The sequence below is a fragment of the Xyrauchen texanus genome, chromosome 25 (assembly GCF_025860055.1).
Source record: "Xyrauchen texanus isolate HMW12.3.18 chromosome 25, RBS_HiC_50CHRs, whole genome shotgun sequence".
Taxonomy (NCBI): domain Eukaryota; kingdom Metazoa; phylum Chordata; class Actinopteri; order Cypriniformes; family Catostomidae; genus Xyrauchen; species Xyrauchen texanus.
The window spans coordinates 27,539,341-27,551,166 of NC_068300.1; the positions used below are offsets into that span (position 1 = coordinate 27,539,341).

Sequence of the window (11,826 nt, forward strand, 5' to 3'; positions counted from 1 at the left end):
GTTGAGAGAGACTATTACACAATATTTGGTGTTCAGAAACTTGGTGAGGTACTTTAATAAGAAGGAAGTATGATACTGTAGATTCAACCATATGTATCTATAGATACCAGATACTATTATTCCTGTAGGAACAGTATGTGTGTTAGAAATTAAATTAAACTGTCCGCATTCTATGTCATTATTATGTGGAAAACATATAATGGAATTTGTTGCGTTCGACAACCATTATAAGAAAGATAAATACAATTCTCCACCATTAAAATCGTAATACCTCTCGTTGTATCCGTTCACAATTTCTATTGTAAGGAATTAGATTTAATAAGGGAATTATGAATAATCCACTTGTTTAAGTGATATTAATATCATGGCTTACTGAAAATAATGTAATTTCAAACATATTTTAGGTATGAGCTTTGAAGCAATATCTTTTAAAATCATATGACAAGATTATCAAAATATACCACAGAAGTTACGTTTATACGATGCCTTCATTCAACACCAAAAGAACCAGAAAATGTCAGCATACATAATTACGGATTCAACTTAAGAAAACACATTATAGTAATTTGTGTTGATGATGATAATGCTGGGTTGTTTGCTGTGGTAATGGTCAGTGTAATTCTGTAAATACAGACTCTATTTTCTTCAGTTTTTAATTGTACATTTTCTTATATCAGTGCTGCAATACATCAGTGCTTATACATCCATGTTACAAACTATCTACATTGGACGTGAACGATGTCGCGTCGCAACGCCACGCAGACTCATCCATTGTCGACAGCGCAATTGAGTATAACGGTCCTCTAAATGGATAAGGTGCAACTTCATTTTTCATTGTACAATAATGATCTAAATTATTTTGTCAATGTACAGTACAGTATACAGTATAATGTAAGCCGAATAGAATATACTGAACTATAAGAATGCATGCAGGACTTTAAAAAGTTGTGAAATAGCGACATTAGGCATTAATAATGCACATCTAGCTTTGATTCATAACTAAAAATATGCAATATATTACATATATAAGTGAGCCTGCTAGACATTGTTTAATTTATTTTTGTAATAATTGCTTTAAACATTTCCAAACTTTTCTTCCAATTTTCAGACACGATCTGTCAAGCATCCTTAAAGTGAGAGTTCACCCATAAATTACATTTATTCATTTTACATTTATTCATTGGCAGACACTTTTATCCAAAGCGACTTGCAAAAGAGTAATAATACATCATGAGCGATTCATCTTAAGGCACCAGCAGCATGAAAATTGCTGTATTACAAAGTTCCATTAGGATCAGAGTAGTATCCCAGACAGATTAGAGTGCAACAATAATATATATATATATATACGTATATATATAATGAGTGCATGGTTATGTGCTCATGTAAAATATTTTTTAGTCATTTTTTGAAGACGAGGGTGTGTCACGGTTGGAGTAGGGAAACAACAGTGAAATCGAAAGTCCGGGAAAGTGTTTTTGTGCCTCTTTTTGTTGGTACAACAAGGCGCCGCTCATTAGCCGACCGCAGGCTTCTGGTGGTAACGTGTCTCTGCAGAAATGATTTTAGGTATGATAAATGATAATATTCTGACATAATTCTGACTCACCCTCGTTGTTCCAAATCTTTGTGTCTTCATCTTTTCTGGAACCAAAAACAAAGTGTTAGGCAGAATGTTAGGGACTGACATCCTCATTCACCATTCACTTGACAAACAAATAGAAGTGAAAGGTGGTTAAAATTCTGTCTAACATCTCCTTAATTGTGTTCATTGTATCCAAGTCACACTGATTAAGAACATGAGGATGAATTAATTCTATCATCATATTCATTTTTAAACTATCACTGAAACAGGGGTATAAAAGATCACATGATGATTCATGCATGCAAGTTGTTAATCCTATAATGATCCGATCGGAATTAAATATTTACTCGCTACTTGAGTATTATTTTAATTCTATACTTTTTTTTTTTTACCCTTACTCAAGTGATTGTTAACATTAGAACTTTCACATCTACTTGAGTAATTCATTTTTAAAAGACGTTTTTGGCTACTCTACTCACCTCTGGTGATGGCATAGAGCTGTTCAGCCGTGACATCAATTTGTAGACAAACCTGGAAGTCTAATTCGCCATGGGTTCCCTCTGGATTTTCCTATGGATTTTTTTATAATGGGGTTTTTGAATTTATGAGTAAAATACATACGTAAAAAACAAGCTGAACAGCTCTGTTGGATTGGACCCTCTCCCTCTCTTTGAGTTTCCGGTGTGTGCGCACAGCGTGCCTTCCACTGCGGTCATGTGACCCACCAGCGTCGCTCTCTTCTGTCTACACACAGATTTTTGAGAGACAGTTTGCTGGAGAGCTCTTGTGAAGGATACACCCGAGTGGGACAAAATGGGAGTGGATATAGAGACCACAACCCCCGGCGATGGTAAAATCATACTAATACAAAATCTACCATGTGAAGAAATCTATTTTTGTCACACACTCAATCTCTTGGTTTCTACTCGCGCTGCTTTTGCAGGAAGGACTTTTCCCAAAAAAGGACAGACATGCGTGGTGCATTATGTTGGTGAGTTGAATTTATGATTTTTGCTGATATTTTTAGGTCAGTTTGCTTAGATTTTGATATTGCACTTTGGGTTGCCACTTTAGAAGTTTTAAAATAAGGGACACTTAAACGCAATAAATGCGTTGCGTTAATAAGCGTTATTAATAAAAATGGTATATTCTTTCTTATATGCTAAAATGAGAACTTTCCTGATCCATTACTTATTATATAAAATACATAATTTATATGTTAAAAATATATTTATTAAAATTTTTTCGATTATTTGTCATCTTTATCTTATTTATGTATACATTTTGGATGGTTTATATTGTTTGTTCTTATTGAACTTTTATATAGAAAAACCTCCACAGTGTACTTTTCAGGTGGTCGCTTACCCACCATAGTCAAATTTTCCATCTTATATCAATGTTAAATTGGCAATCTACATTTTCACTGTGACGCCATCTGACCAGTTTAAATAGGCTACGGGACAAATCGCGTCCCGTACTGATTCAATATGGGACAATCCCGTATTTTACGGGACGGGTGACAACCACTGTTCGCAGATATTTCAAAATGAAATATCAAATTTGTTGTGTACTGGTTGCACACATGAATTTTATGGCGTTATGCTGGATCTCGAGGTTGGCGGCGTCGGACAGACGGATTATCACTGTCTGGATTAAGACGACCGCCATGGGATGTTTCCAACTAACAATTTTTGGCTCCCAGAACTTTCTGGGAAGGTTATTTATGGTTATAAAAAAAAAAAAAAAAATACCTTAAAAGCACATTTTTAGAACGTCCCCAAAAACATACAAATAATGGGTTGTTATTGTCTTTTAAATTCACCAAAAAATTAAAATTCTCTCATCATTTACTCAGTTTCATGCAATCCCAGATGTGCATTAATTTATTTCTTCTTCTGAACACAAATGAAGATTTATATATATATATATATATATATTAGCTCTGTAGGTCCAAACAATGCAAGTGAATGGTGACCTGAACTTTCAAGCTCCAAAAAGCTTGATACCAAATGTTTGGTATATATATATATATATATCATAAATACAAAAAATCTTCATGTGTGTTCAGTAAAAGAAAAAATGTCATACAGATCTGGTATGAGCTGGAAGCCTCGTCCGTCCCAGAGCCAGCGTTGCCAGCCTCATCCGTCCCAGAGCCAGGGCTGCCAACTTCAGCCATCCGGAGGAGGAGGAAAAGAAGAAGGGCTTCTGTTCCCCAGTTTCTGCCTGTACTCCCTTCCACGGCTCCGCCCCCAGAGCCTTCCACGGCTCCCCCAGAGACTATTCCTCCTGCGGCTCCTGCCGATTTCCCAGAGATGACTCCTCCCATCCGCCTTACCAGTGCCTCCTGATGCTGTCTCGGCCCTGCGGTTACCTCCCAGGCCTCCTGACCCTGTCTCGGCCCAGCGGCTGCCCCCTGACCCTGCCTCGGCCCTACGGCCACCTCCCAGGCCTCCTGACCCTAACTCGGTCCTGCGACTGCCTCCCAGGCCTCCTGACCCTAACTCGGTCCTGCGACTGCCTCCCAGGCCTCCTGACCCTGCCTCGGCCCTGCGACCGCCTCCCAGGCCTCCTGACCCTGCCTCGGACCTGTGGCCGCCTCAGTGACAATTCGATTTTTTTGGTGGAGAATCTGGAATCCGCTCCTTAAAGGGAGGGCTCTGTCATATTCCCTGTTGTTTTTGGTCTTGTCTTTTATGTTGTACTTCTTGTTTAGTTCCTATTTCCTGTTAATGTTTGTAGTCCTTTGTAGTTTCATTTTATGATTGGTTTTCCCTTGATTATTTCCTCAGGTGTCCCTCGTTCCCTTGTTTTCCCCAGTGTATTTAAGCCCTGGTTTTCCCTGTTTTCTTTGTCAGTCTTTGCATGTATTGTTTATGCTCTGTGCTTTGTTCCCTGTGTTTTGGTTTTCTTTTTATTCTGAGTTAGTATGTTTATTTTCATGTTAATAAAGCTGCGTTTAGATACTTATTACTTGCCTGCCTCATCACACTAACATAGAGCTTCATGACACCCACTGAGTTCTGTTAATTTTTAAATTTGTATTTATTTTTGTACATTTAATTTTGCACTTTATCTTACCTGGCAAAACAACTCATGCTTTTTCAAATCTCCACATGATTTATGAGGCATAATATAACTCAGGAAATTTAGTTTTCAGCAGTCTGCTATGAGCTCAGTAAAATTTTGTATGATTGGCTGTGAATAAAGCTGCTGCAGCTGCTCAGAAAAAGATCAAATATTTGTATATCTTGCGACGCCTGCCGCGAAGAGCCGTGGACATGAAAGTGGCAGGAATTTGGGTGTAGGAGCACTGCTAGCAAAACCGCCTGCAATTTGCCACTTTCCATGTGCGTATCATTGAAAATGAACTAGACACTAGCGCATGCCGCTTCCTGTGTGAAACAGCCTTAAACAATGTTTAAATACAGTTGAAGTCAGAAGTTTACATACAGTTTGGTTGAAGTTGTTAAAACTAATTTTTTAACCACTCCAAAGTTTTCATATTAGCAAACTATAGTTTTGGCAAGTCGTTTAGGACATCTACTTTGTACATAACACAAGTAATTTTTCCAACAATTGTTTACATACAGATTGTTTCGCTTTTAATTGACTATATCACAATTACAGTGGGTCAGAAATTTATATTATGTTAACTGTGCCTTTAAGAAGCTTGTAAAATTCCAGAAAATGATGTCAAGCCTATAGACAATAAGCCAATTAGCTTCTGATAGGAGGTGTACTGAATTGGAGGTGTACCCGTGGATGTATTTTAAAACCTACCTTCAAACTCAGTGCTTCTTTGCTTGCCATCATGGTCAAATCAAAAGAAATCAGCCAAGACAAATTGTGGACCTCCACAAGTCTGGTTCATCCTTGGGAGCAATTTCCAAATGCCTAAATGTACCACATTCATCTGTACAAACAATACGATGCAAGTATATACACCATGGGACCACACAGCTATCATACCGCTCAGGAAGGAGACACATTCTAAGATGAATGCAGTATGGTATGAAAAATGCAAATCAATCCCAGAACAACAGTAAAGGACCTTGTGAAGATGCTGGAGGAAACAGGTAGACAAGAATCTATATCCACAGTAAAAGGAGTCCTATATCGACATAACCTGTAAGGCTGCTCAGCAAGAAAGAAGCCACTGCTCCAAAACTGCCATAAAATGCCAGACTACAGTTTGCAAGTGCACATGGGGACAAAGATCTTACATTTTGTTGAAATTTCCTCTGGTCTAATGAAACAAAAACTCCTTTTGACTCCTGTCTCTGCTAAACATTTGCTAAACTTTTTTTATTATCATTTAATGTAAGAACTTTTACAAATTAATGGATATTATTTAATAAAAGTGAATGTTTATCACCGGCTGTAAACCTCCCTGGGTGACATAACATACACCTGCATCTTGATGAAATGGTAGTTAAAGATTTCCGTATGAGTTTCCAAGTTAGAAATCTGACATAAAGTGTCATTCCATTGCACTTTTCCCAGTTGAAAGATAGAAATTCTAACTCTCCGAGTTGAATGGAATGCTTCATGAATCATCACAGAAACAACAATACAGAGCATCGGGGCTTTCCCCCAGGAGCAAACACTTGCGCACACACACACACATGCACACAAACACAAGTGTGTTGCAATGAACTCAACTCGCTGCGAGTGTTTCAAAGAGCTAGACTGAGCGCAGCTAAATGGAACAGAATGCAGCATCTTCAAAACAGAACTGAACTGAAATTAACTCACATTTAAACAAAATGTATGATTGTGGCATCTTCTGTTAAGCCAACCGCGATTGAAACTAGACCGTTCAGACAGTCACTAAAAAAACTGCTGTGCGCTTACAAAGATTATTATGGTAACCTGAAGGAAGAACAGGCAGAGACGAGCGTTGTGCACATTCTTTCAATGAATTGGGCAGCGAATCTTCACATAATGACAAAATATGATGCATTATATTTTGATGATGCAAAATGTTGTACATTTTGTAACAGATTATTTTATAACACTGGAACAACAAGACGCAATGCACATTTGTCAAGCATGTTAGTATATATACAGTTATGTACATGTCATTGCCCCTCAAGTACTCGACCAATACTCTAGTAATTAGTCTGAGTACTCCAGTAGACAAAATTAACAAAATGCTCAAAGAGTCATAGCAACAGATCAGAAGGCTTCTTAATATCAAGCATCCGATCATGAACCACTAATGTTGAAGAGCACTACTAGAATAAAACAGGAAACTTTCCCAATACATTAAAGCAGGCTCGAGTAACTCCACTGCTCAAAAAACAACACATGTCCCGACAGTAGTCGACAACTACAGACCAGTCTCTCTCCTACTTTTCCTGTCTAAAACTATTGAGAGAGTCATATACAACCAGTTGTCTTCTTTTCTCTCACAGAACAACCTACTTGACAAACATCAATCTTGCTTCAAAAAAGGACACTCAACAGAGACACCACAAGATTCTCCTGTCCACCTTCTCTGAGCTGGGCATCACAGGAACTGTGCTTGGATGGGTTGAATCATACCTCATTGGCAGAACTTTCAAGGCTCCCTGGAGAGGAGAGGTGTCCAAGTCACACCAGCTCACTACTGGTGTTCCTCAAGGATAAGTGCTTGGACCTCTCCTTTTCTCGATATACACAACATCACTCGAACTGATCATTGAGGCACATGGCTTTTCCTACCACTGCTACGCAAATGACATGTAGCTCTACCTGTCGTTCCATGACCCTTTTTAAGAGATGACCAGCTTAATTTTACCGCCCACATCTCATCAACTGCCGGTCTTGCTGATTCACACTCTTGTAAATTCAAGACTGGACTACTGTAATGCTTTGTTGGCTGGCCTCCCAGCTAACACAATAAAGCCACTGTAGATGGTCCAGAATGCAGCCAAAAAGGGCTCATGTTACCCCTCTCTTGATTTAACTTCACTGGAAACCTGAATCTGCCTGCATGAAATTCAAGGCTTTGACTCTGGCCTTCAGAACAGCCAATGGAACCGCATCCTCTTACTTCAATGAATTTCTCCAGGTATATGCTCCAACTCGCTCTCTGCGGTCTATGAGAGCTTGGCAGTGCAACACTGTAGATGTTGTTAAACTTTGTATAACAAATTGTTTGCTAAGTTCCTCATTTGTATGTCGCTTTGGATAAAAGCATCTGCTGAATGACTAAATGTAAATGTAAAACGTACAGCTAGCCTGTCCATTGCTATAAAGTCTTATTCATTTAATATAACGCCTGAAAGTTCCAGTTGCCATACATGAAGAGGTACAGATGTGCAAGTCCCCAATGTGTTGCAGAACACCAGCTTTGCCAGTTTAATATTTATGTGGATATGCTACTCTATACTTGCCATGTTATTGAAAGAGGTGCATATCTCGCATCCTGACAATTTACTATTATAAGATATGGGCTGGAGGGACAGAAACCCCCACAGATATATCAAATCGAATATAAAACAATCTGATGCTCTAACCTCATTTCCTGTTTTTCTGGCCTTTTACTTCTCCTCTCTAATCTTCAGGCTGTCTGACAGATGGATGGAAGTTTGACTCTTCCCGTGACCGTGACAAGCCATTTAAGTTTAAGATTGGTAAACAGGAAGTGATTCGTGGCTGGGAGGAAGGTATTGTGCAGGTGTGTAGTGCTTTTTAACATTCATTCTGGAGTGACAGAGGGTATGAGTGCAACATAAACAAAAAATATTGAATGCACCTTTACATTTAAAATTCACAAATGAGAATTCTTTCTTTGTTAGAGACCTCACATCCAAATTAATGTAGTTATATTTCAATAATGGTGTGCTGCCCACTCATTAAAACACAAAAACAATAGCTGCCTTGCCTTACTGACAACATGCAAAAACCAATGACACCAGATAACGTAAGAGCTTAATACATCTAACAACACATTACAGAATTAACATGAATCTAGCTTTAGTATCCTCACGTGAGGACTTTCATAAGTATTTTACAGTGTAAAGAATAGCATAATAAAACACTATGAAATTCGGATCTAGGCTCCAACATTTGTTTGGTACTGATATTTAAATGGAAACATTTCAAATAATTCTTTCCTATTTATATTTATGCATCTTTTAGATGAGTGTGGGCCAACGGGCAAAGCTGACCTGTTCACCTGACTATGCATATGGTAACAAAGGCCATCCTGGGATTATTCCTCCAAACGCCACTCTTGTCTTTGATGTGGAGCTTCTCAGTTTGGAGTAATTTAATGTTCTTCACTTTCTTTTGTTCATTTTTCATTATTTTGCAAAGTTTCAAGTGTCAAAATGTTTAGTCTTATCATAAGGAACTGACAGCAGTATCTGTTGTAAATCAGTTTTCTCTTTCTGTCAGGCCATATTTTCAGTCATTCTTTTCAAAACCAGCCTTATTCAGCATCAGCATCCTTACATTGTTCCTCTTTTAGACATTCAAAGAGAAGCTAGAAAGATCTGTACTTGATTTCTATAGTAGTACCCATATATCCAATTGTTTCGTAAAGTCTTTTAATCTCATTTCAGCATTCATGTAGATGAATGCTGATGATAGGATATCACCAAAAACCTTGCAATATCCTTAATATAGTTAATCAAAGCAGGTTTTCTTTAGCTCTTCTGGGGGTTTGAGGGGTCCAATGTGCGCTTTCACTCAAATGGCACCCCCAAAGAGTGAAAAAAGGAAAGAGAGTGGACATGAGGAGGAAGAGGTGTAATAAAAAGAACACAAAACTTGGCAGGAAGCCCCAGGTTGCCGGGACAAATAGCAAAAAACACACAAACCCTCAAGCTGTGTCAATCCCCTATGACTTTCTTCTGCAGAATTTTTGAATAATGTGTGTTTATGCATACAATGTGAATGGGGTCCAAAACTTTCAAGGATAAAAGTAATCTATACTCGAGTGATTTAATTTATGTCTTCTGAATTGATTTGATAGATTTGGATGAGAAACAAAGCAAAAATGTTGTCCTTATTCAGCCAAATTTTCTCTGCCTTCCAGCTCGCCTATGCACATTAGACAAAAAGTAATATGAGCTTGAAATGGCATGAGTGTGAGTAAATGATAATGATAATTTTCATTTTTGGGTGAATTATTCCTTTAAACTTGAACCATTGAATGAACCCTTTATGTGTCTATTCTTTTGAGATTAGTTATTATTGTTATAAGTTATTACATTTGTTACATATTGTAAAGTTATAGTATTTTCTCACACTGAGTTTTGGTGGCTTGAGACCAGAGAAGATGAGACGGTTCTACGCTACTAAATCTAACATCACAACAACAGCATCTATGGGTTCTGCGAAACATAGCTAAATGTATGTTACCCACCTATCGAGAAGAAAAAGACCAACTTCTGAATCTGTCTTCAAGCCTTTTAACTCTCAGATGTCTCTCCACCACTGAAAAGTTTTGCCGATGTTTACGGGGCTCCTTGCCCTCGACTTATCATAATCCTTCTTTTTTAGTTTATATTTGTCTGACCTTTTTCTCTTGGTCTGTTTCTCAGCCATTTGTCCTCCTTGGAGTTTAGAAAGTTCACATCAGCCAGATTTGCCGTCGCTCTTCTAATGAATGTCCCTCTTGCTCTGCCCCCATCCCCCATCCTATGCACGTGCAAGAACCACCCCCTGTTGCTGATTGGCTGGAGTAGTGTTGGGTGGATTGGTATGACCCACGTTGTTTTTGTCCCATTTACAGAGCCAGGGCTGTGTACAAATAATAGATTTTTTTACACCCACAGAACGGACAGCTAGCAGACTGTGAGGAGAATTTTTTTTTGCTTATTAACAAGTGCAGTTTTTACTGTGTTTGCTTTGCTGTGTGTATGATTTATTACTTTTTTGTTGTTGACACATTTGACACTGCAGCAATGCATGCCACTTTTAGTGCTTGTAACGATTTTGTGATAATTGTTTCGCTGACATACTGAAAAACAAAAAGTGGTTGTGGTAAGATTTAAAGTGCATTGTGACACTAATTGCCATTGTTGACGTGCGACCTAGACAATTGATGTGATTAAATTAGATGCAGAGTAAGTGGCAGTACTATTTTTATTGACATGAAAATTTAATTTTAATTCAAAGGACATCTGCAGACCTAAATACTTGAGTTGATGCTGTCAATTTCTGTGATTACAGATCAAGCATGAAATCTATGGCTTTAATAGTTATTCACTGCATATGTATTGACATACAGAGGCAAAATCAATTAAGAATATACATTTGTTTTTTTGCAATAAAGTGATTTTACCTGCTTTGGGGAATGTTGCTTGGTTTATTGATTTTATTTTTTCATGCCAAACAAGTATCTCCATACTGTTTTTATTTACGAGTAATCATTTTGGTGTTAGGAGGGCTTTAAGCCTACCCTTAATATAATATATGAAAGCTACCTTAAAGTAATAGTTCACCCAATAATGAAAATTCTCTCATCATTTACTCACTCTTATGCTGTCTCTGATGTGTATGACGATTCTGCTGAACACAAACAAAGATATTAATAAGAGTATGTCAGCTCTTTAGGTTTTCACAATGCAAGTGAATGGGTACCAAAATAAAAAAAGCAAATAAAAGCAGCATAAAAGTAATCCATAAAACTCCAGTGGTTAAATCTGTCTTTTGAAGTGATAAGAAAGGTGTGGGTGAGAAACATAATTATTTCAGTTTTTTTTACTATAAATTTCTCCCTGCCCAGTAGGTGGCGATATACACGAATAATGTGAATCACCAAAAACAAAAAAAGAATGTGAAAGTGGGGATTTAAAGTAAAAAAGGACTTAAATTTTGATCTGTCTCTCAACCACACCTATCAGACCACATCTATCAGACCACATCTTAAGATATGTTTTTAACTACTGGATTCTTATGGATTTTTTTTTATGCTGCCGTTATATGCTTTTGAAGCTTCAAAATGTTGGTCACAATTTGCTTGCAACGTATGGACCAACAGAGCTGAAATATTCTTCTAAAAATCTTTTAACTAATGAGAGAATTTTCATTTTTGGTTTAATAATCCCTTTAAGGTAGAAACTGTTTTTGTTCAGTTAGGATTGTAGATTGATTATACTATTGATTCTCACTGGTATTGATAACCAATCTGTGTTTTAATAATAAAAAACTTTCTTTCTTTGGAGCCTCATTAATCTAGCACAGCATGAATTATACTAAAACAGAATAAGCTAAAACATGTTAGTAATACTATAAATATT

General features: G+C 37.5%; 1 protein-coding gene across 2 annotated transcripts; it reads left to right on the forward strand.

The window, feature by feature from the left end:
• The first annotated feature begins 2,294 nt into the window (after positions 1 to 2,294).
• Positions 2,295 to 11,701, forward strand: LOC127619304 (peptidyl-prolyl cis-trans isomerase FKBP1A-like). Of its 2 annotated transcripts, XM_052092171.1 has the most exons (5): positions 2,295 to 2,435; positions 2,529 to 2,576; positions 8,140 to 8,252; positions 8,717 to 8,841; positions 10,126 to 11,701. In XM_052092171.1, the coding sequence occupies exons 1-5, from the start codon at positions 2,399 to 2,401 to the stop codon at positions 10,370 to 10,372; spliced, it is 570 nt and encodes a 189-aa protein (XP_051948131.1). In that variant the 5' UTR covers positions 2,295 to 2,398; the 3' UTR covers positions 10,373 to 11,701. The 2 variants fall into 2 exon arrangements, with proteins under 2 accessions (XP_051948131.1, XP_051948132.1); XM_052092172.1 differs by having other exon boundaries at positions 8,717 to 10,268.
• Positions 11,702 to 11,826: the final 125 nt, after the last annotated feature.

Bases quoted from the DNA above. Each gene is read 5' to 3' on its own strand.
- LOC127619304 (XM_052092171.1), top strand. From the start codon at position 2,399: ATGGGAGTGGATATAGAGACCACAACCCCCGGCGATG. The intron at 2,577-8,139 runs GTGAGTTGAATT...TCTAATCTTCAG, and splicing joins ATGCGTGGTGCATTATGTTG to GCTGTCTGACAGATGGATGG. The intron at 8,253-8,716 runs GTGTGTAGTGCT...TGCATCTTTTAG, and splicing joins GGGAGGAAGGTATTGTGCAG to ATGAGTGTGGGCCAACGGGC.